The 24,993-nt window shown below is 45.9% G+C and overlaps 1 protein-coding gene across 5 annotated transcripts in view; it reads right to left on the reverse strand.

Annotated features, from left to right (window-relative positions):
• The window catches only part of SMOC1 (SPARC related modular calcium binding 1), a 123,977-nt gene extending 110,245 nt beyond the window's left edge, over positions 1-13,732 (reverse strand). For all 5 annotated transcript variants that reach the window (XM_082762678.1, XM_082762680.1, XM_082762679.1 and 2 more), the window contains exon 1: positions 13,549-13,732. In XM_082762678.1, the coding sequence (XP_082618804.1) occupies positions 13,549-13,674 (126 nt within the window). In that variant the 5' untranslated portion in view covers positions 13,675-13,732. The remainder of the gene's footprint in view (positions 1-13,548) is intronic.
• Positions 13,733-24,993: the final 11,261 nt, after the last annotated feature.

Genomic DNA, 24,993 nt, shown 5'->3' on the forward strand with positions numbered 1-24,993 from the left:
CACACATTTCTCACACACATAAGACCACTCTTATACTTGGCTTGAACACCATACCAGAAAACTGCAACTCCTAGTATAGATCAGGGTAGAGCAGGGATCTATGGCGTGGGTAGTGGTTTTTATTTAATTTTATTTTTATTTTTTTTATTTTATTTTTTGGTAGATGTTAACATTTGCTCCTCAGAGATCACAACTCACAGTAGGTGAGTGCATGCAAGTTCCGTTTTTGCTAAGGAGATGATCAAGTACAATCATTCCTATACAAGATGTTTGAGACATGTTAGAAGGTAAGCATCTAAAGAAGCAATTGTATCCCCTTGTATATAAAAAGCTGCATGCATGATCCAGTGTCAGTATGTAAAGATTCCTCTGAAATATCAAACCATTTTAATCCTTCATGGGTTGTGGTTTATTACCTAAAAAGACATCAGGAGTACCAGGAGTATATACATGGCGACCCAAACCAACAGTATGGATACAGTGTAAATGATGGTGTATAGGTTGAAAAAGCTGTAACAACCTCCTGTTTTCAGTACCAGGAGTACTCAGCTAAGCTTGTTGCGAATTGTCCTCAATGGTCAGTTTTAGCTCAAGCAGTGGTACTTCTACAGCTGTAATAGAACATTATTTTTCTTAGGTTGCCTTTTTTTTTTTTTTTCAACTCAAAGCTTGTACTTTCCACTGGATCCTGCCAAATGGCAGCCAGCAATGCAAGAAGGGAAGTAAAATTTTATTGCTGCTTTAAAGTGTAAGGTCAGTAAGTGCTTGTGAATTACTGCAGTGGAATACCCTTCATTAGGCTTTAAGAGATGATTTGATGAAGGCATAAGCCTTCAGATTAAGATGTTAGAAGAGTTAGTAAATTCTAGAAATTTTTTAAGGTTTTTTTAAAGGTTTATTTTTAAAGGTTTATTCCTATTCTGTTTGGAGACTGCCTGCAACTTACTAATTTCTTGTTGCCCCAGCAAAAGATCTAATCTAAAAATAATTAACAAAAAGGTTTTAGCCTCAAACAACTAGAAAGCATTAAGAGAAGCGAAGTTTTGGTCTCTGACATACAGGACATTTCATCAAATAACCTCGGCATTTGAGCAGTAGCTCTTCTCTGAAGCTGCATTCTGTTGAAGTATTCCAGAGTCCTTCCCACCACCAAGCACAGAGCACTAGCACTATTGCATGGCAAGTTTCAGCACCTGCAACTTGAGCTCTTAAGAGAAAAATATCAGACCAGATTTAATTTACGAGCAAAGCTTTGTCATGATCTTCTGCCTCACTGGATAGCAGTGACATAACTAGCTAGGCTTTCTGCTGGTAAGGGCCAAACGCACTTCCATCAGGGAAGGAACAGGGGCTTGTCCACATGCAAGGATGCAGAACATCAGAGAAGTTATATAGAGCCCCTTTTAAGCTGCCCAGGTTGAAATTTGTCAGGAGTTGTAACATCTGGCATTCCCTTTTCTGGCATTTTGCTTTTCAGTATTATTCAGTACCATGTCCAGCAATAGTACTTTTCCCTCACAACTAACTCTGTGCTGCCTTCCAGAAGGGAAGGATGAAAAGCCAATTTCTAGCTTCGACTGTGATCTGATTGTAACTGATGTCTTTATCACAACCCCTGAGTATTTTCATTTTTTTCTCCCCCTGCCCTGTTGAGGGGCAGTACAAGACCAGCTTGGAGGAGCAGCTGGCCAAGGTCAACCCACCACACCAGCAAGGAGAAGCGCAGAAACTTTTCCACTTTGCAGATTCTATGCACCATCCTCACCCTTTAGCTAAGAACAGCCCTGTGCATAACTTAATACCATCTTGCTTGTTGTTAGAGGTGACCAGTGCTGAAGCGAGATAAGAAATACAGTTATAGTTTGAAACCTACGGAAGTTCTTCTTGGCATAAGTGAATAACCCAACCAAGTGAGGGAGTGGAGAAGTAAATCAAGCAATTAATTACATTTAAGTTTAATCTTGTCATATTGACTGATAGCAAGTCATAGGTTCTGATTTTCAGGGGAACTGTTGACCTTTCAAACTGATGAAGCTTCTGCCTTCTGTTTTTTCTTTTCTAGCCTAAAAAAGCTTATATTGCTATTACCAGAGCAGATTCCAAGCTTCAACTAAGACAGACACTTGCCGATTATTCATTCAGCGCTTTAGAAGCCTGTAATGTTTATGGAGTCACTGCCATTTGAGTTTTTAAGTGGGTAAGCTTTATAATCTTCCTCGATTTCTACCAAGACTTGTCCCAAAGGGAGAATCGCACTTACAGGGAATCTTTCTAGAGTGCTCACTGTCTGAAAGCAGCATGTCCAACTGGCAGAGTTCAAGCTTAGCAACCTCTGCATAAACCACTAGATTTAAGATGTTACCCTATAACACACATAGAAAGATTATCTAGGGCCAGCTGTACATTTTAGCTCTCAAACAGAGAACAAGATGAGATCGGGTACCATCATCTTCCTCCCTGAAGAGAAATAAAACAGACACATTCCTCCCAGAATTAGTCAGAAGCTTCCTGATACCTTCCCTTCACTTCAGGGATCTGAAGCTCCAAGCCAAGTACTCAAGTGTAACAAGAAGCCAGACAGCAGCTAGACAAAGTAAGGGCAGCTAGCAAAAAATAAGGACAGAGGAGGTGCATGAGAAAGAAAGTTTTCACTACTCTGAGAAAGAAATAGGTCCTAAAACCCTATCTCCCGGCTATTTTGAGGGGTTTCCTCTATTCGGAGCCATCAAATCCTGTATGCCATTTAGTACAGAGCATTAACAAGCAAGTTTCAGTGTCAGCATTTGTAAATACAGTCTTCAATTAGTATGTTACTGTTGAATCTATTGTTACTTCATTCAGATGCTTTCCAGCTGTGCATAGCACTGGTGTCAATCACTTTACAACACATGAGATGCCAAGAGCGTCTTGTATTTTTACATCAGCATCCGCTAGCAGCTTTTGTTTCACTAGCAAGTCACACTGCGGTGATTTTAGATAAGTATGGTTCTATCCATCTGAACACTGGCATGAGATTTAACAAGATTATCTCTTCTCACTTGATCCTAATTGTTTGCCTTAGGAAATACATGGATATGCATGAACATCAGTCTGCCATCTAGTAAGAGCTCAAGTGCTTGGCTTAGTTTGTTTGTGGTAATCCCTAGGTTTGCTTTCTAATAAATACTAACCAAAGAGTCAAGCCAAAGATAACACCCTATTTTTGTCCTCTTAATCTGAGGTGACCTCATCATGTCTAATAGCAGTCTTCTGGCACCTCCTGAATAAGGGCTTGGATTCCCCATGGTTTCATGAAAGGCGAAGATGCAGGAAGAAGTGAAAGTCACCTTTAGCTTTTGCTCTGACATGCTGAATTTCACCATTGCATTGAAAAGTTGTTTAAATCTTTACACCTAAGAAGTGTTTATCAAAGTTGAACAAAACAAAGGGAAGCACGTAAGGTGGAAAAGGTAGGTGCAGTTTTACTTGGTGTACTTGCCTCAGTGATTTCTGAAGAAAAGCGTCATTTCCTGAAGTTGGACTCACCTTTGCCAGAGGGGCAGCTCCAGACAGGGCTCAACAAGAACTACTAAGTTCTGAACTGTCCTCCCGCTCTTCTCCTTGCCATGCCTGAACAGAGGCACACAGAGTATGCATCTTGGAGGGTGTGGAAGTGAGTTTGTCAAAAGATGAGGAAAAAGCTAGTCAGAAAGCTTGTGTAAGTAGCTGTTCTGAAGAGGTGACACTACCAGTGAGCTGGCTGACTTGGAAGTAGTTAGGATCAAGAGTCCCCAGTTGAAGTCAGATGTGGACTTCTGACCATGAAAAGCAGTAATAAGCTAACAGTTGCATGCGACACCCGAGAAGGTATGAAGTTTTGCAGGAAGAGTTACTCTGATACAATACCTACCTTTTCTTTAACATAGGGAAAAAGATACTCCTTTGAAACTCAGTGTTCTCTTCCCATAGCAAAGAACTGCTGACAGCTGAAAAATAATTTCTATTTAGGACTGTCATTCGCTTGACAGCACAAGTGTTTGTGGTTTTTCAAGTTTCAAGCAAAATCAAATCCTTCTCTTTTAAACTGCATGGGATTTTCCTGCTGAACTCTTCCCATCTATTCTGGGGCTCCTGGGGGAAGTCCCTGGGTTATGTGAAGCAATTGTGTATGCTTTTTTTGTTGTTGTTGTTTTTAGTTTGCTTTCATGCCAGCAGAACTTGAAGCAATTTTTGGAGCCATTTAGGTAAATTCTTAGAGTTCCAACAGGAAACTAAGAAAAAATAGTTTACTTGTGACACTCACCAACTATTCAAGCTAGATCAGCATCTCAAATTTTTCAAATCAAAATACATTTCTTAAACAGCTGGGTCAATTCCAGAGATATTGAAGGGCAGGTTTTAAGAACGCACATGGAAATTCACTGTGTCAAGAGTATCAGATTGTTTTCTTCCCACTCAGTTCCAATTTCAGCACCAAAAAAATGGTTTTCTAGAAAACATGCTGAGCTTTTCCTGAAGTTAGCTCTACAAGCAAAATTCAATTTGGAAGTTGGGACTGATATTTTTTCCTATTTACTTTCATGCAAGAATCACAGCAGCATAGCTTCATCCTCCTAGGAGAAGAGCCCCTTAACTCATCTGCTATGGTCTGTAACATCCGTCAGTGTTTTAACGGCCATTGTGTGTAGCTTTCTCCTATGGTTGCTTTTATACCCAGCCTAGAAACCTCCAAACTGTTCACTGCAGTATGCTGATGAGCAACAGCTAGCTTTAGTTCCAATACTAATGCCAAAACGCTTCAGGTAGCATCTTGGTTAAGAAATACGCAACTTCTTTCTGTTCCCATTCCAGCTTGTTTGGAACTCCTTCAGGTATTCATGTTTCACATTAAAAATCCTGAAATAGAGATTGTCCTTAGCTCTCAATGAGACAAAGACAAAAGCAGCAACAGTTTACACCCATTGCTTCCAACTCCCCATTCTCTTCACCCTCAAAAGCCACCCATACTAAGGACATAATGGCAAAAACATTTAATTATTTGATGCTCCATCACACACCTTTAAAATAATCCTGACTTTCACGGTGCGCACAACTGGTAGATTATAGACTGATAGAACTGTAAAGTTCAAGAGAGTTCCTACAGTTAGATTTCAACAACTTTGCAAGTTTTAAGAAAGTGACAGGTCAAGTCCAGCAGAATACCTTTTTTCCTGCCAACACACTGGTTGCTTCAAGGGAACCAAAGAAAGGACAAAACCTGGCAGCTATGGAAAACCAAAGTCTTCAGCTGCCACAGCCAACAACACCTAGACTGCTTTGGAACCAACTGGTCTGCCTCAGTGTAAAAGCTCAATCATTTAAAAAAAAAAAAAAAAAAAAAAAAAAAAAAAAAAAAGCCACCACCACATAGTATAACAAAGCACTCTGAGTTCACTGTGGAGAGAATGCTTAGTTCTCTGGAAGTCCCTGAAGATGAGAATTCAAAACAAACTTTGGCTGATGTGCGTCCCCCATACTTCCTGAGAATGAGTTTACCTATCACCACAGCTCTGCTCATTTTGTTTATCAGTCTTTTATGGACTTCTACTTTAGATGTATTTTACTTCCAGTAAGTCTGAGAAATGCACACATTAAAATCTGCCCTTCCATTAAAAGTTTGGAGCAGATTATCTGCTGGCAATCTAGACAAACATAATTTTAAAAAGCTACTTTTGTGCATAGCTCATCAACTATTGCAACACTTGCCCACTCACTCTTAAGAGTAGAGAAGTAAGCCAGAGGCAAAACTCCAAGCAAAATCCCATGAGTTACCATCCTGTATGGTAACTATACTCAAATCAGAAGTATCTACTTGGCACACACAGAACCCCCCTTTACCTGGTCAGTATCCACAAACAACAATTCATGTAATATCTTCCACTTGGAAGTCACACACCCAGGAGCTTCTGGCTTTTTAGTTCTCGACTTGCACCTCATTCCACCAAGTATTTGTTTAAGCTCATGTGTGGACTACAATGTAAATCTGCTTCAAAGACATGGGAAGGGAAATGGCTTGATGTACAAACTAGAGTAGGCTCTTTAATCTTCATGCTATTCAAGGGAGTCTATGCTGCAACAAAAGATTATCAACCTATCTGCTTGTGACTAGTATCTGTGTCTAGTAAACAGAGAAGCAAGATCTAGAGATAGTGTACATCTGAATGTCTTCTCTGGGCATATGTCCCTGTTGTACATTAAAACGATACCACTAACCTTACCAGGTGTTTTCACCTGAATATGTTTTCTTATCTACTTGATTCCTGCTTCACTCCCCCTCCATGCCAGCCACACTGTGCTTCTGTAGGTCAAGGAACAGATGTGAGTCCTCTCAGTTTTTTATGGCTGCTGTAGAACATATGGCAGTTACCTTTATGTTAAGATTGTGTTGGATGGTTTAAAGTTGCTGGAGTGTCAAACCCTAAAGCACTAGAGTTAAAACTTAAGGATAAGATCTCATATTTAACCAAAGAAAAACAGTTTTTAACCAAGTATGCTGAACTCCACAAAAATTTACAGCATGCACTACCCCATGCCTCATAACAAGCACAAATGTAGCAGCTTGGCTGGTGGACTTCTCATGAAAAGACAGAGCATGGCTTCCTCGAGCAATTTCTGTGATTGATCTCAGTCATGGAACATAGAAGAGAACAGGGATGGATAACATTTTCCACATTCCTCCTAGTCTGTGACCCAGCTAATGCTAACTGGGGACTGGTAGCCAAGAGAAACTCTGAAACCAAATCTGCCCACTAAGTGTTTGGAAGCTCTCCTCCCCATCTGAGGACCAGCACTTCCCTCTGGATCGGATTCCAACTGTCATTAACTGGACCAGTAGCCAAGAAAAACCTCAGGAAAGCAAGCTATTTCATCTGTCCTACTTCCCCATCTTCCTTATTCCTTTGTGCCTTCTACTTCCTGTGATACTTCCAAACTCACCCTTTTCGTTTTAACACCCCTCCACTCCCAGATTTAATCAAATGCCTCGTGTAGCAGAACAGCAGGCTTCTTCCCCCGTGAAAGGTAATGGGAAGTGATACTCATTGCCATGAGTCTCTGAACAGGGAAAACTTATGTCAGGCCAATCCTCTTCCAGCAGCAAATCAAATTTTAACTCTAGAGCTAATATGCTGCCATGTGGCCTACTCAGCCAGTCTCAATGGGCTCAATCTCACCTACACACAAGAAGACTAATGAATGCCAACAGACTGCTTCTTTCTCCCTCGCTAAAGTCAAGATGTTTGGGGGCAAGGCAACCCAATTTACAGAAGAATGGCACATGGCCTTGGTTTGTACTAATGAGCAGTGCAGTACTCTGTTGCACTTACCCACGTAAGTACTGCCCTGCTCACATACATCCATGTATTTCATCCAGAGGCCATAGCTGCTCCATCGAACTCCAGCTGCAGCCCAGGTGATCACTCAGTCAGGACACCCATGGCAGAGCAAATTATCTGCCTACACTTACCAGTTCCTGCATGGCTTCCTCCACAGCTTCCTCCACCTGCGTGGAAGAGTCTGCCAGCAGCACTGGTGGGTTGCTTGGCTAGGCTTTGCTGCCAGACTCTACTTGACAAACACGCAAGCCAACCTTTAATGGCATAGCCTCTGTTCCTTCAGTAACTAGTATTTCCCTATCTCTAGCCACAGGTGCTTCCCCTCAAGGTCCAAGTTTGCCCTCATTTCACACCTACCCTCACTTCCCCAGTGCACAGCTACGTGCCGCTCCAGGTGAGAACACCTGTCAGTGGGCTCTCAAAAGCAGCTGGCTCAGCCATGAGCCAGTGGGAGGCAAAAACACACAAACCCAGCAGAGAAGCACGTCCTCCCAAGCAGGCTACAGATGGGAGACCACCAGGGAAGAGACTGACATTGCAAAGAGCTCCGGGCTTATGGAGGCTTCAATACCCTGTGCTCTGGAGACAGAAGCACCACTGCCTCTGAGGAGTTGGCATGGGGGACATCTGGCTGAGGCCCATCATCCCTGGCAATCTTGGTCTTCACAACATCCAGTCAGGTGCAGACCAACACTAAGGCTACCCTGGAAGGCTCATGCAGACTACAGCAAATCGCTTCACACACCAAAGCTGGTTTCCTCCATCTTACCCCTCCTTACCTCTTAGGGACGTGCTTGCCCGTGCTTCTCAAACGCTCATGAATATAACCAAGAGCATCTACAGTGTTACTGAGGGATCTAAGCTGCGTCAGGAGCCTACTGTGCTAAGGAAAGAGCAATCCCTGACAGGAGTCACAAGCCCAATTTCAAGGCAAGGTCTGGTCCTGAGGGAGCTGACTTGGGCTGACTGCTCTCAGACTGAAGAGCTGCCCAGAGCCCACAAGGCCACGCAAAAAGGACTCCTTTGTACAGCAGATGGTTATTTCCACTGCTCTGAGTGGAAGCTGTATTCAGGTGGTACCAGCTATGCCTTCCTTCAGTTTCTCTCCTACAGCTATGAGGCGTCCCAAATAGGAGGTAGAAACGATTCTCACCCAGCCACCACCAGAAGGGCCTCAGTGCCAGAACACACCGGCAGTGAAAGCCACAGCTTGAAGAAGGCTTCACATGTGAGCTGCTGACCTCAAACACCAACTGCTAGTGTGAGTGAGCCTGTCAGAAGAGGGAGACAGTTCCATACACTGTCATCCCAGATCCCAGTGATTTCTCTGTGCAGGCAAACATTTCACACCAACGCCACACGTTACCCAGAAAGCGTGATTCACTTACAGCAATGGCAGCCTTGTAGCATTTGGGCACTAACTTAGTGAATGGAAAAGCTTCTCACAAACAAGCACAGAAGACTTAAATCCTACCAGTTCAGTGACAGTAAAGATGTAGTCTAACAAGAAAGCAAGCTTCACAGCTCAAGGTGTAAGTTACACCTTTTGCTTCTCTGCCTGAACTTCACTTGAGAACAAAGCAGCGAGCTATCAGCAGTGCACATTAAGTTTGGGGCAAGCTCTGCTGTACTGCTCAGTTCCTGAACACTGTGTCACCAGATACCATGTGGAAGCCATCAGTGAGGCACCAAGTGGAAGCCCTCCTGTTTTCACACAGGCAGCTAAGTCCTACAGCCAGTGCAGCAGCCCTCAGACTTGAGGGATTAGCTTCAGTTTCACCTGTACTGCCTCAGTGTTCAGCCTTTAATGTCAGCATAAAGTTTACTGTATAACAACTGTATCGTCAGATACCTGAGTCTCAGAAGAACTGGGGATTCAGCAGCCAAGTAGGAGACAAATGGGTTTTTGTTTGTTTGTTGTTTTTTTCTGACAAAGTGATGTCGCAATTAGTTTTAGATGGCAGGATAAGAACATCTAAGATATTTAAACATCAGTATTAATATTACAGCACTACTGCACCACTGAAATGAAGTTTACAGTCATCTTACCAATTGCTTCAGGCCATCTAGAAATAAAAGCAGCCAAGAAAGCATCTGCTCTGCGCTGATGGTTGTGAAGATTACCTTAGCACATGACTAGCATTAGAAACTTGAAAACTTGTCCAAGAGGTTATCATTGCAGATGTTCCAGAGCTAGAGCTTGCTACCAGCGCCAGCAGAAGTACACAAGCAGTTTCTTTCTCTGTACCACGTCTCTTGCTGGCCAGAAATCTTTCATTAGGAGCAGGGGTAATTAACATGAGTGAAATATTCTTGAAGCCAATTCAGAAGCTCAAGCAGTTAAAACACACTAAGACTACACGGAACACGCTGTATCCTACAGTGCTTTCTTGGTTAGAACAGGACTCACTGTTCTAATAGTAACATATTGTAATGTAATTTTTAATACTTCACACAAGAATGAATCCTGTTCCTCAACACAGCTGCATAATTTATGAAAAAGCACGTCAGATCAGCTTCTTTGGTAGTTTGCAAGGAATTTAGCTATTTAACATTAAAGACCCAAGGACAAACAAGGACAGGAAGAAAAATCATTACTATAGCTCCATACATAATTACAGTTTCTATTTAAGCAGGAACAACTGCCACCCAACCAAAACAGTATCTATAACCAAAAGCTATGTATCATAGACAACAAATCTGTCCTGCTAGGGAACACTTCTCTAGGCACTTATTCCTTCATTAAAATGGAAATCCCTCCAACAGTAAGGACATCTGAAACATTAAAATGCTTCAGCTGTTAAGTAATAGTTTGACCCTTGCAATGCAATGATGTAAGCTCAAACCAAGCACCAAAATTCAGTTATTGAAAATCCATTTTGTTTCTCTCTTTTGTTTTAGATCTCCTTTATATATAGCCCTTTGCTTTGTATTTTTTTTTGTATGTCCTTCTCTGGTTTCTTCCTACCGTGAAGAAAACATTCTCCCTAGGTTTAGTAGAGCATGCCTAAAGACACCTGCTCTGCAGAGCCTTACCAGTGGTGCTGCAGTGAGAAGACAACACAATACAGGCTCCTCAGCACAAGCTGCCATGCTGCTTACTCCTCCAGAGGGAATGGCAATGCTGCAAGAACCTTTTCAGCACTTTTTGCTGAGGTCCTCATGTGGTGTTTTAACTAGTAACCAGATGCAGCAGGAAGCATGCATTGTTCTGTGGCATTCCAGTTAATGCTTTGGAACCTGTTGGAACCTTCACTGTTCTACTGCCTATTACCTCCCCTTTACAGCAGCACTAAACTTGAAGCTTTCCCCCTACCTCCAACCAGCATTCCTTTCAAGGAGGAATATGGCATATTTCCATGCACAAAACGAGGATGAAAATTTAGTGAGTGCCCTCACTTCCCATTTCTTAGTCCTGTTCAGTCACTGGGGGTACAGATCCCCGGTCTACCACAAATTCAAGGCTGTTCCTAGGACAGCTTTTGATTGCTGCAGCCACGTTATGCTTTTGCAAGCACCCACTATTTTCCCGTTCTAGTATTTTATTTTTTATTTCAGCCACTAATGGTTCTGTCACAAATGGAGCACATTCATGATGGTCAGGAATTGGCCACAAAAAGCAAGGGACATACAGGAAACATAGCTCTGTCTTTCTGTATAGAAAGACATTGTCTTCTGTCTTTCTAGGTCAGAAAGATAGAAGACAATTCAATGTCCAGATGGAGGAAAATAGGGCTTAGTGGCACGATCTATTTAATTTGCCATGAGAGAGCACTGCTGAAATTCATCACACAGTAGGAGATGCAAGAGCCAGCCCAGTCAAGCTCCCCATCTTTGTAAGTCAAGCTGTGGGGTCAAGGAGAAGAAATGGCAAGACTTGTCTTGTCACACAATTCCAGATTTCATGCCAGCAGAGAGAAAGAGGCATGAAGGAAGGGAATAAGAATAGAAAGTCAAGCCTGATTATCTTTTTCCACATGGGAACATTCTTCAGACAGGCATTTTCCAAATGTAGTCAGCTGATCACTTGCACCATGCTCTTCAGACCTACAAGAGTACAAATGATCAAGCAATCCCATAACACAGCAGACAATTTCTTCAAGTCTGTCAAGTGAGGAAGAAAAATCATAATAGCCCTGGACTTTCAAGCTATTTGCAGGACACCCAAGATATTAGACTTACTGTGTAGTTTTACTTGGAACAGTTATTAACTGTCAGTGGGCACAGCAGACATACAAAAGCCAGATGTTGCCCACAGGACACTGATAAGCCCAAATGCTTCGTGTCACTGCTCACAGTTTCACTGCAGGAAGAAACATCAAGCTTTGTACAACTTTTGAGAGTCAGGAGTACCTCAGCAATCCAGTGGATATCACCTGCTCTTGTAATTTACCTTGGTATCCACACAATTATCTTACTTCATCTGAAAGTTTGATCCTGCATTGGCGCAAGAAATACAGATCTACCCATTCTCTGTGCTACCCTTAAATGTTCATCATTTTCTGCAAGCAGCACCAAGCCATAATTCTGTGCTTATGCATTCAGTGACGCTGCTGGCTGCCTAGGTTAGCAGCAACACTGCTGCAGTAAGAGGGAAATGCAAAAGAGAAAGATCAAGAACTTGTTTCAAGCATTACTGCTGCTCATTTAAACTCATAGAGAAGGGCTGGATCAAAACTGCTGTTTGCCTTTAAAAGCATTGAAACTTGCACACACTGTAGTTCTAGTGCTTACCATACAGAAGAGAAAGGGTAAGCATCACACCTAGCAACTGAATGCCTACAGGATTAGTCCCCAGAACTACCGCACTGACCTCACAGGTCAGGGAGGGTTCCTGAAGGGAAAATAGTCTTGATCACTAGTCTATATGAGAAACAGTGATGTAACTTGGTAGGCATCATAAAGAAAACAAGGAGTAATTAAGAATTTCCTTGCATGCAAAGGACTCTAGGGTATGGCATCTTTACACTAGTAACAGCCTTACTGACAGTGCCTAATCACTACCAGAGATGAAGCTTGGGGGTTATCAACAAGTAGGCCAAATTCTCCATCTTTCTGTGCACACAGGCAAGACACTTGGTGGGTGAGAAGAGAAGCTTCACCTGTGAAACTTCCTGGAAGTCCATGGCCTCCCACTAAAAAGCTTGTACATTAAAACATCAAGGCAGATCCTTGTACAGAACTGTAGACATCGGTGCTCAATTCAGCTGACGTTCTCCTCAGCTGTGAAGGGGACAATACCAAGGTTGGTTCACTGATTTCAAGCAGTCAGTAAATCAGTAGCCCCTTGGATTTGTGTTTCCACTCTCCTGAAGCAGTTCCCATTCCAAAGATGACACAACACAGGGAGCAATTTAACTGCCTTGTAAAGTACAGCGTATTAAAGTGGCCTATATGGAAACTGTTTGACAGACAGGGTCACTGTGCAATTATGCACTGCCAACAGGACTTTTCATTTTGTTCTTTGTTTCAACTGCTCCTCATTAAAGCATTTAGATACCAGTGCTTATTTGGGGCCCTTGTCACCTAGCTAGATGCTTAGTTGTCACCTCAAAGCTCCTGTCAATATGGCACCACTCCAACTTTGAGGTTTAGGCTCTGCGTCAGGTCATACAGACGGATGCATAAGCACCCTTACGGTTCCCCATCCTGCCGAACGGGTCCCCAAGGATTTATGGCACACACTAGATCTCAGTTGCCGCTTTCCAACAGCTGCTGTTACACATCTGGCCGTAAGAGAGGCTGCGCGGTGCGGCTGCACACAGGGACACCAGCACAGCCACAGCTCTGAGCAGCGATTAATTGCCAGCGTGGTCAAACAGCAGCTGTGTTAAAAAGCTAGACCACTGCACCCCAGCCCCTTATTGCATTGTTGGGATCCTGAAGGCTCCTCATCTCGCCTAACCACGGTGGCAGCTAATAAAGCACCACGCTTCACAGCATCCAGCCCGATGGGGCGAGGAGGAGCAGGGTCAGCCCCCAACACGCCGGCGGGGCCGGAGCTCCCCCATTTACCCGGGACCCTGTCCCGCAGCACCGGGACACTTCGCGAAGCGGCCCCAAGCACCCATCAGGCACCGTCACGCCCAAAAAGCACCCGCTCACCCCCCGGGGAGCGCGGAGCCAGCCCCGCCGGGCACGGAGCGAGCGGAGCAGGAGGAGCGCGGAGCCCCGGCGGGGAGCGGGGCTCACTTACCCGGGGCCCCGCGGCTCGGTGCCCGCCGCCCTGGGGCAGATGCGCCGGCAGCAGCAGCAGCGCCAGCAGCAGCGGGCGAGCCCCGGCGCTGCGCCATGCCGCGGGCAGCAGCAGCAGCGACGGCATCGTCCCCTCGGCTCGGCTCGGCGGAGCAGCAGCGGCGGCGGCGGCGGCAGCGGGACGGGACGGGACGGGACGGGCTGGGCAGGCAGGCGGGCGGCTGCGCCCGTCCCCCGGCGGCAGGTTCCCCGCCTCGGCCATGGGGATGCCCGTTATAAAGCCGCGGCCGGGCGGGGCGGGGCCGGCCCGCACGCCCCGCGCCGCGCACCCATGGCAGCGCAGCCGCCAAGCGACCGGGGCCAATGGCGGGGAGGCGGCGGAGCCCCCCCCGCCCTGCCCCGTCCCGCCCCGCCGTGAGGCGGCCGCCGCAGGTTGGCGGCCCCGAGCCCTGTGGTGACAGCTGAGGGGAGGCAGGGCCCCGGGAGGCTCCCCCGCTGCACGGGGAGCGGGGGGAACCCGCTGCGGGTCGCCCAGCCCTTTGTGTGGGAGCGGGAGGCCGCCCGGAGCCCCCGGGCTGTGGGGGCAGAGCGGTGCCGAGCCCCTGCCCACCTGCCTCAGGGACCCTCGTTTGGATGAGTTTGGTCGCGGGGCTGAGACCCTGCACATCGTCACTACACACACAACATGTATTGTGTCCCTCCGGGGGGACGTTTACTCGTGCTCCTGCAGAAAAAGACGCGACGGGCAGTTTCTGCACACAGCATACATGTATTTGGCTTCCTGCACTCAATGGCCTTCCGAGAGCCAATATTCACACTTGTAAAAATTCCCTAGAGTGTATCCGCTAGGTATGGGGAGGGGCCGCTACGCCCACATGGAGAACCTTGTTACACAGCAGAAGTCATATAGTTCTGGCATCTTATCAGAGCAAAGCAGGGTGTTTAGCTATAGCGGTTGCTTTCATCTTTCTTTTCTTCTCTCTCTCTTTTTTTTTAAGTATTTATTTTAAAATGCCAGTATGTAACATTTTGTCATTAGCCTCGGCAGTATGAGCCGTTTGTTACTCACACGGAGCTCTGCCAGTATTCATTATTCTTGGCTTGCAGATCCCTCTAAAGCTCCAAACCCGGCACCCCATGCAAGCCTACTGATGTGCCTTAGCCCTAACCCTCACCACTCTCTGCTATCCCGGTCCTAAACTTTGCCAGCTCGTCTTCAGCATGGCCTGCGGTATCCTCTGATTTTCCATTTCAAAGTCTCTCTGATCTACACCTGAACTGCTGCCATTCCACATGATATGAGCACCGACCTTGAGGGGAGGCGGGGAGGGAGAGCTGGAAAATCTGTACATGAGTGTCCTTGTGTACATCAGGATCGCCTCTGCTGAGGTTGGACAAGTTATACCAGTGCACACCTGGCACCTGCAGAAAGAGAGGCAGAATCTAGCTCACTTTTGTTGAGGTGGGGATCCGACCGCTGAAGTACCACATGACCTTGGAGTTAAGTCTTGATGAAATTCCAGTCTGGATAACCATTTTTCACTTGCCTACAGTCCCCTCTCCAATTTCAGGGGGAGTTTTTTGCATCTGATCTGCTTCGTGTGATGCCTTCATGTGTTCTTTAACATTTGCACTTTAAGTGTGGCTGTATCCCTTTGGTATATTTTCCACAGATAAACTCATGGATACCAGGACCTCTCTGCTAAATAAATGCTCATTACCTCCATGAAATATATACACACATATATATATATGTATATATATATGTTTTTCCTGTTCCCTGATAGAGAGTATCAGCCATGCTGGAAGCCTACACTTCAATGCCTACGTGGCCTTGACACCAGCAGCATCTTAACACCAAGTAGAAGTCCCAGAGAGGGTCAGAAATCCCCAGTAGCTGAACGCTTTGACTACTTTATGGCCAAAGCTGTTTATAACCGCAAACATGTACCACTCCACCCTGGAACAATATTTCCATGGCCAGCTGTTTCTCTGTAAGGACATCTATTTTCTTTGCGGAAAGTAATGGCATTAGTGTGATAACTGGGCCAGAGGAGACTCCACAGGCTGGCCACACAACCATTAAATCTCACTCAGCTGTGCTGAGCCCAAAAACCATCCAGGAGGACATTCAGTTACATGGTAAAGACACCAGCAGAGATAATAATTCTCTGTGTTCAGTGGTGAATCACATTCACTGCTGAAAATTCACGCCTAACTCTTCAGCTAAGCGGGTGCTCCCTTTGGTATAGGTGCACTTTACGGGTGTGCTGTGTTTAAAGAAAAGTCTCATTAAGCAAACTGCCCAAACAAAGTTTTGTGCCCCTGCATTTTCCATTAATTTTCTCCAGATTCCTGGCAAGGAGGATGTGCCTGTCTTGGGCACCAGTGGCACTGCCGAGATGGTGATGAGCCAAGAGGAGGCTAGTGTCCGAGCGCCAGAGGAACTGGTGCCTCGCCTTCTCCCTTGAGCTCTTCTGTAAATCCCTGCCATCCCTCGGAGGCTGCGGTGCCAAACGCTGCACTGGCACAGTGCCACTTCAGTCGATGGTGTCTCACCAGCAAAGAACTTGCCCAGGGTGATTAACCGAAAACTACAAAGAGCGAGGGGCACAGAACTAGAAGCGAAGCTGTTCATGTCCAGGCATTCATACGCCAGGCCCAGCATTTGGATGCTTCCGAGCAAGATGTAAGCTCAGCAGTAATGAATTCAGCTATGCAATGCTGCTGGAGGTAGCACTGAAGCTAGTATCGTCGGGGCTTGTTGTGTGCAGCGGATACAGCCTACAGCTTGCACCTCCGGAGACTTACCCCAACATGTGCCTATAGGTGTTGATGATTAATATCTTGTTGCCATGGTGCATGCATAGCACGTGCACTGCCGCAAATCCATGGCACAAGGCGTATGTATTGGTGGTCTTGACAAGTGTTCAGGGAGAACCGTTTGATTGCCGTGATTATTTGCCTTTGCTGCTACTTGTCTTGTCCTCGGACAAGTTTCAGGAGATTGCTGTCCTGTTTTGAATGGTATTGGCATCCACAACAGAACCGTCACGGGACCTGCCTGCCGCTGCTTCCACCAGAGAAGTTTAGCTCCTACAAGTTTAGCAGCAACTGCTACTCACACTTGCAATAAAGAATAATTCACTGCCTCCAAATATGAGCTGATTGCTTTTAGAGACCAAATTAATGCTTGTGGTTCTTTCTTAAGTCAGTGGATGTTACAATCACTCCTGCAGCAGGCCTAGATTTAGTTCCTTTTTAGAAAAAGGAAAAAGAGCCTTTTCTACTAGGCTGACACCTCCAAATCTCCATCCAAAAGTGAGTTCAGGGCAGCCCAGAATAAAGACCGAAGAACCACACTTGAGCACACTGATGACCCTATGCAGATTGAAATACCAGCCACAGAAGAAGAGCCTGTGCAGTCACCCCAAACTGAAGCAGAACATCATTTCCCCAGCTTCCCAGACACAGGTTGAATATGGGGATAGTGGGGAAGAGTGAATTTGACCCTTAGGTCAAATAAGGCTGGAAATCAAACAAAAGTCCCTGGATTTGGAAGGACTCAAGTCACACCTCAGGACTCGAGTCACAGCACATGACAATGTCACGGTACCGTCCCACTGTCAGCACAGTTGCTGCCACAGACAAGGTGTTCACACTTTTGAAGATGTAGAGGCACATTGCTATTAGCATGTCTTGGGGTGGACTTGCTGGATTATGTCCGCAAAAAGGAGGCTCAATTTCTTATGAAAGCTAATTACCTATATGCCTGAATGAAACAGAAACCCTGTAAGTGTCCTATTGGGCTTTTCATCCTTGAAGCTCTTGGCAGAATGCTCACCAATACTTGACCAAAAAGCTTTGTTAAAAATATGACAAGATAGCAAGTCTTTTTCCATTAAACCCATCTGGAGTCCACCACATTATTTATTATACTTTATATAGATATTTTGTGCAGGACTTTGCTCTAGAAAGTGTATTAACTTGTGTGGGTCCTGGCTGCACTTCTCTGGTTTGCCAACAAATTTTCAGTAGTTCTGGTCATTCCCCATCACCGCCAAACCCTCACCTCCTACTAGCACCTGTCCATCTGATCATGCTACAATACCATCACACCCCTTTGTTATTCCACCACAGGAACAGGCTGCTGGCCACACACCAGTGTTATTATGAAAAAATAAACATAAAAAGGAATGCAGTAAAGTGCAAGATGCAGTAAAGCCCATTTGAGCTTCCATATTATTTTTCATGGTGCTGAAGCACATATCTGTTTTTAAGGGAGGAACTCCCACAATGACCTGGCTGGTGTTAGTATGTAATCTGCCAACTCCTTGAACAATGAGGATACTCTTTTTTACCATTTTACTTGGGTTTTGCAAATTCTAGGTTATAATGTTAAGAATGAGAATGAGGCCAGTGTAGTGTTGGTGAATGATGGATATTTATGTGGCACGTTCATTGTGCATTCTTTGAATTTTGTGAAGTAAATATAATATCACTTCAGGCTCTAAAAAGAATGCCAGTCGACCATATCTTTAACCTTTAGAATCTTTAAAAGTGCTTAGGAACTTGCCAATTTTTTTTAAATTTTTTTTTTTTAAATTTTTTTTTTGTTTGCTTTTGAGTCAGCTATGAGATTGAAGTTGGGTTGGACTCCATATGGACTCCAGAAGAGAGGAGCTCTGTTCCAACCTCGTTTATCAATCTTATCAAGGCAAGGATTCTTTCTGCTCATCCTGTCTACCTGGGTGGGATAGATGGAAAGTGGGTGGGGAAAGAAATACCTCTGCACTGAAATTTTGAGGACTGGGTACTCTAGGCTGCAATTGCCAGGGAGAGCAGGTGGTGAACCTCCTGTACATGTGAACCATCTGCACAGAGGAGTGGGCTCACTACTGAATGGGCAAAAGAAGTATAGGGGAATCAGGGCACAAGGAAGGCAGGGTCTTTTGTCTGACCTCTACTTCAGGTGATCTTCCACTGACATAGACAACAGCAAAAAGGAGGACAAGGCAGATGAGGATCAGGCCCTGTGAGCTCAACAATGACATGGGATGTATTTATTTATTTTGTCACTTGAGCACATTCACCTTTTCTTATTGGAGGGATACTCAGATCTTTGGATTCAGGTATTTTGTGTCACAGGTTTACACCCCCCTCATCTATCTTCCTCCATCAACAGTCCTTATCCTCAGTAAACTCAGAATCAGACTGGTGTCTTAAACGGCATGAAGGAAGCTCAGAAACTTATTTTAGCAAAGAATCTTTGGCATCATGATAGCCACCCTCTGTCTTCCGAGCTGGGGACAAAAGGGTGACAAAACAGCAGGATACAAACAAGATGCCTTGATCCTGCAATTTTTGAGCCATGCCAAGAGTAACGCTCATTATCAGACAGGCAAAGTTTGTTTTTTCTTCCCTACCAGTTTCTTAGCACTGATTTAGGCTTCACACTGACACCAGCAAAACTGCACTTAAATCACAGCCCTGAGAACCGGCTACACGTATCCAAAGCTGAGCAGAGTTCAAACCTCAGCCCTGCGCTGATACAGAGTCTTTTCTGTTTTAAATTGCCCACCCACTCACTATTCCCAGCTGCCGAGCCACATAACGTTCAAAGACCACACACAAGGTGCAAGAGCAACAGGGGCCTGTTGAAAATTAAAGTGCAGCAGCTTCGTCAAGAGGATAGGCTCCAGCATTGCTGCCTCGAAAATGGGGGCAAGGAATGAGGACGGAAGGGCAGACGGAGACCGTGGGAGATCCATACAGAAAGCAATGGGAATCTATACCAGAGCATATTTTCCTGAAATCCCCTACCCTCAGCACACAGATAAGAGGGAGGCAGAGCTTCCCATGTGAACACAGGCAAGAAGCAGCTCAGAAAAGGAGGTGGTGCTTTCCAGAGTCCAGAGATGATGCTGGGGTGCCTGGGTTTGTTTTCACCTTGACTGCTGGCTCAGTGAAAGGACCTGAAGCCAGTCAAAAAACGTCTCTGTGCCTTATTTCTCCCTCTTGAGCAAGTATCAAGAACTATAAGAGCCTCACATGAACGTTGTGTAATGCAAGTGGCAGGTACTAGGCAGGTACTCCCATGCCCCTGACAGACAGCAAGCCTGTCAGAGGGCTCTGGCTCCTTATTCTTCTCTCCAGTGCTGCTGCTGAAGGAACCTTGATGTGAGAAAAGCACTCGTTTGGATACCATCTAGTAGCGCCATCCATCCCACTGTAAGAACATATTATTATTGAAAATTAGGGTCTTGTGATGGCACAAACAGAAAGGGGCCAGCGCAATCAGAAGGTGAAACATCCCCAAGTTTGGAAAAGAGCAAGGCCCTCCTGCTGGCCCTTGGGCTAGAATTTGCAGGGTCTGAGGGAAATTAGGGAAAATCAACCTTACCTTCAGCATATCTTCTCAGATGGCAGATTTTGCTATGATTTTGCACAAAAAGGGACTGTTCTCCTCCAAGTGTTTTAAAAACATTCTTTTGTTCCGCTGCTTCTATACATAATAAATGTGTGTTTATATGTTTATACATCAAGATTTTGTGCTTAGTTGCTAACCGAGGCTAAATACTTCAAGGCTGAGTCAAGCTGCACTATAAATGTGGGCTATTTTGCCCATCACTAAATGAAACTGCTTCACCGCTGAGACAAGGCAATGTTGTAAGGGCGCGCAGCGCAACCCAGCCATTCGGAACAAGAAACAACGAAGGTGGTTTCTAACAGAAAGTGCTGGGGCTGTTTGAAGAGGCAGGCTGCCAGGGCTCGACGGGTATCATCCTACTCCCCAGTCCTCAGCTGGGACATCGGTTCAGGAGAGATGAAAGGAGGAAAGATGAAACGGCACGCCATGAACTTACTTACTGCAACTCTGGTTGCTGCTAGCAAAAGCAAGCAAGCCAAGGAGACACTGGAAGAAAAGATTCCCTCAAGAAGCCCACACCATATACTCGGAGGCAGTGGTCTGAACCCAGAGCCACACGCTGTAGCCAGCATCTGTGCCTGCGATGAGCTAAACTAGAGCCACAGATGCAGAAGCACTTGCGGTGTTTCCAGGCTCTTGCATTCCCAGATCTGGGCTTCAGAACATGCTCAACAATAAACAGAGATGCTGAGACTGGGATTGTGGTAATTAATGCTTTTGCTCTTTTGATTTCACTACATTCTTTAAAAAAAAAAAAAAGTACAAAACGTGCAGAAACAAATAAATATATATATTAAAAAATGGCATGCACACATACTGCTTCTTTCTTCTGACCCTGTCAGAAACTCTGCAGAAAAGAACTTGCAGCACACAATCGCCTGCAACCAGCTTTTTTGAAATATCCTACTGTGATACATATCAACCTTTTGCTTTTTGATTGATAGACTTTGCTAGGGAAACACGGCAGAACAGATGTGAGTGCATGGGTGCCATCAAATGAATTTTAACGCTCTTTCTCCCCCCCGACCCCCTCCCACCCACACGCTTATAAAGTTATTCTGGAAGACATGTGAATCCTAAATTATGGGGGAGGGGAGACTGGGGATTAAGGGACATCTGAGGAAAGTAGTATAAAATTGCACTGAAAGCAAAAATCCTCCCACCATAACCTACCCTTGTCCACCCCTGTGTCAACAAATATGCAACCAATTAATGTAATTGCAGAGTTATTTATGGTGCACAGGAAAGTGTAGTCAGGGACCCTGAGAAACAAGGTTGCGGGGATAGGAACGCCTGGGCTTTCCCCCCTCCCTCCTTTGCAGATGTTTAAGTTGACTTGTGGTGTCCATGTGTCTCATAACCCAGAGCCTGTCGGCTCTGCAGGTGTTGCTTGCTGCATGGGGGTGGGTGAAGTGGATGAAAGGAGACCTGGAAAAGAGTTGGGGTCTTCTGATTTCAAACTGTGACCAAAAGATATTGGCTGTTTTTAAATATTCCCCGCTTTGCAGCCTACAAATGCCCCGTACTTAATCCCTTCAGATGACCCTTTCCGACAGCACCAACAACATTTGAATACAACGGGGGGGGGGGGGGGGGGGAAATCTTAACTCCATGATTTGATTGTTCAGGGTGACAGTTTTGTTACTGTTCAGTGCCCTGCACAAGAGAGGTTTTAATTAGAGCTATTGAGTGGTTTGAATTGGCACAATTAGGGTCAGCATTAATGATTGCTGCATGTGTTCTTTTGAACAGTAAGGGCTTTTTTTTTTTTTTTTTTTGCCCACAGACAGGAGGGGGTAGCAGCTAATGAACTAGGAGAGTGCAAATTATCTCTGCAAAGCTGGGGCAAGTGTAATACACACTGGGGATGTAGCAGAGCAGGAGAAAAGAGCACATCTTGTGGGGCTGAGCCAGAGGGCTTCCCAGCAGTGTGCTTACCCCACTGCTTGCCACTTGCTTCCTCGGGTACCGAGTACCGCATGGAGCACTGACAGAGATCTGCTCCTTGCATCGCAAGGGAAGGCTTCAGAGAGTCCAAACACAGGTACTGGAAGGAGGCAGGAGAAGCAGCCTGCTGAAAACCAGCGACCTGCTCGTGCAAATTGGTGCTCCCATGAGTAGGCTTTACCCACCTGCCATGCACATCAGTGGGCTTATGGGATCAGTTCAAAGGAATACAGCCACATAAGATATGTATTTGTGTATAAGCACCCCTCCCTTGCATGGGTGGAAATGCCTCCTAAAAAAAGCAAGCCTGCCACGACTGCGCTGAAGGTGGATGCAAGAGGCACACGTGTATGGCAGCTCTACCAGAGGCTGCCCCCACCCCTGCTGAGAAATCAGGAGTCCTCACAGCACCTGCAGCTTGACTTAGGGACCACCTCCCATGGCCTCCTTGGGGCTTGAACCTCTCCTAAAATGTGCCTGAGCCACGTGGTCCAAGAAGGTGTGTAGAAAACCTCCTGGGCACTCCAGCAGACTCAGAGGCCTCCCTTCCACTTAGTTCGTGTGAGAATGGGCCAGCAGGTGGTGGTGACACCGATCCCACATCACTAGTAGGGGTGCCTGTGGACCTGGCTCAGGTCTGGCTGCATCACCCCAGTCAGATGCTGGTCTGCTTTGGTCTGGCCCCTAAATACCTGTGTAGGTCAACAAGTCCTCTTCAAATGTCATCTCTACTTGCATGCCTCGTGAACGTGGCCCAAAGATGGAGACTGTCAGGCACCATGCACCAGAAACAAAGATATTTCAATAAGCTAAGCTAGCTGGCAGAGCAGAAAAATAGCACGTACATACATACTGCTGGAGGACCGGCTCTCATGCATTTTTCACAAAACATTTCCAGCCAAATTTCCTGCAGCCATCCCAGAGCGTGGCCACCAACACCTAACCACCCAAGTTTTTGAGGCCAAGCATTCGTGCCAGCCAAGGCTACACACCCCAGCAGTACCTGTGCTTGCAGAGCAGGTAAAGCTTTGTGCACCACTGGAATGGAGAAGCTTGGTAAAACCCTGGGTGTGCAATCTCAGTTGGGAACTAGCCAAATACTTCACTGCTCATCTATGCAAAAGGAGACAAGGGTGCCCAAAATATGGAGGGAATAGGGCTCTTTGGTGTGGTTAAACAGAGGTTACTCTGTATTGCTGTTTGTAGGTGTTTTCAGATATTTCAGTGCCTCCTTCACTCTCTAAAAATAATAAGCTTCTATTAAAAAATCCCACTTCTCTGGCTTTTTCTTCTTTTTTAAAGTAGATTACATTATTCTTATTTAATTATGTGCTCATAATCTCTAGGCCTAAACCAGCTGAAATTTAGACTGCAACTAACTGGTGATGCTTTGCAATCTGTAGCCAATGAATGGATAAAAATCCAGCGGGCACTCGCAGCTAGGAGATAGCCTTACGTTGTTCCCCTGGTAGAAACCAGTAGCCTGAAGTAGGCTGCCTCACCTCAGGTGTGGGCTACCTACTCATTTGTCACATCTGTGGCTTTCCTTTCCTTTATTACCTTACAAGCTCTTTCCTTCATTACCTTTGTGTGTGTGTGGTGCTAACACCCAAGACGCATGAGGGCCAACCCTGCAGAGGCTCTGCCCTCCCTCCACCACAGCAGGATGCGGGTGTCCCAGCCTCCAGGATGGGAAGCGCTCAGCAGCATCAGGCAGAGGGCTGCTGCTGCCAGCAGGAGCTGGAGCTCAGCAGGTGGACTGCAGGAGGGCGAGAGCAGAGCTGCAGGCACTGCTCAACCACTCATCTGGGGCAGGGCTCTGTCCCCAGACCCTCTCAAGAGCCAGCAGCATGGCTTCAGGTGGCTTCATCTCAGCAGGAACCCCTGAGTGGAGGAGACATTCCCTGACCAGGAGGAGCTGGCTCCACTGAGGTGCAGCAGCAAAGCAGAATTGGAGTACCCAGGGAAGGGCAGAGACACAAGGAATGTCTCACCAGCGCTCGGCCCCTGTGCCACTGGCTGCTTTTACCTCCTCTCCCCCAGGTCCATCTCATAAGGACTTCGACTGTTCCCACGTCCAGCTTTTGGTTTGGGCAGGCATCCAGCATCACTAGGCAGATCCAAAACGACACCTCACACATTCTTGAAGGTGTGAAAGAAACAACCAAGCTGAATAGTTTCTCCACCCTTGGGGTGCCAGAGGTAATCCCATAGACTTGCCAAGGAACAAGCAAGGACATCCACAAACATTTCATGACCACCTTCTTTGAGTCTACTTTGGTATTAAGCAGCTATGGGCTTTAGCATTAGCTGGAAAGCCGAACATACAACTGCTCAGAAGTCACCTCTGCCTTGAGTTTCTTACATATATCCCCAAAAAGTCAGCCCCTCAGAGACTTTTAGTGAAGACTTGGATTTACATCATCACATAAGTGTATTAATAGTCCTCATGTAGGTCTATTACAAGCAAATGCTGCAGTTTGGAGGATGGGGACGGTGATAGCAATGCAGGCAAAGCTGTCATCTGGGCTCTGGTGTGAGGTTAAGCGACCTGAGAAGGATGTGGGAGCTAACAGGTGTGAGAGAGAGGATGTGACACATGGAGAGCTGAGCGTGAGAGGGAATATTGTGAGAAGCTGGCAAAAACTGCAGATAGCACCATGAGGGCTGGCTGGATTTCTCAGGTGGTTAAGGGGGACGCATGTGAGAAGCGGCCAAACCACACAGATAGCTGGGAGGGAACACCAAGGACATGCTGGGAAATAGGACCTCGCTGGGCTGGTACCCGTGCTGGTAATAAATAACACACAAAGCTGAGATAATCTAGCTACCAGTAACAGAAATACCAAATTCAGCAGTGAATATGGGAAAACTGTGGTGGTCTACTGAGGAAAAAGGACTAAGGTGCAGGTTGGCTCTTTGGATCCAGTCTGGGGCAAACAAAGTGAAGTGCAACCTCAGCAAAAAGAGGGGTCAAGAAACACAGAAATGGATAATAAGGTGTGCAGTTCACATCACTGAGGGCATCTGGGGACACTTGTCAAGCAGCCCTGTATGTGATCACTGCAG

The sequence above is a fragment of the Aythya marila genome (assembly GCF_965140915.1).
Source record: "Aythya marila genome assembly, chromosome: 5".
Taxonomy (NCBI): Eukaryota; Metazoa; Chordata; class Aves; order Anseriformes; family Anatidae; genus Aythya; species Aythya marila.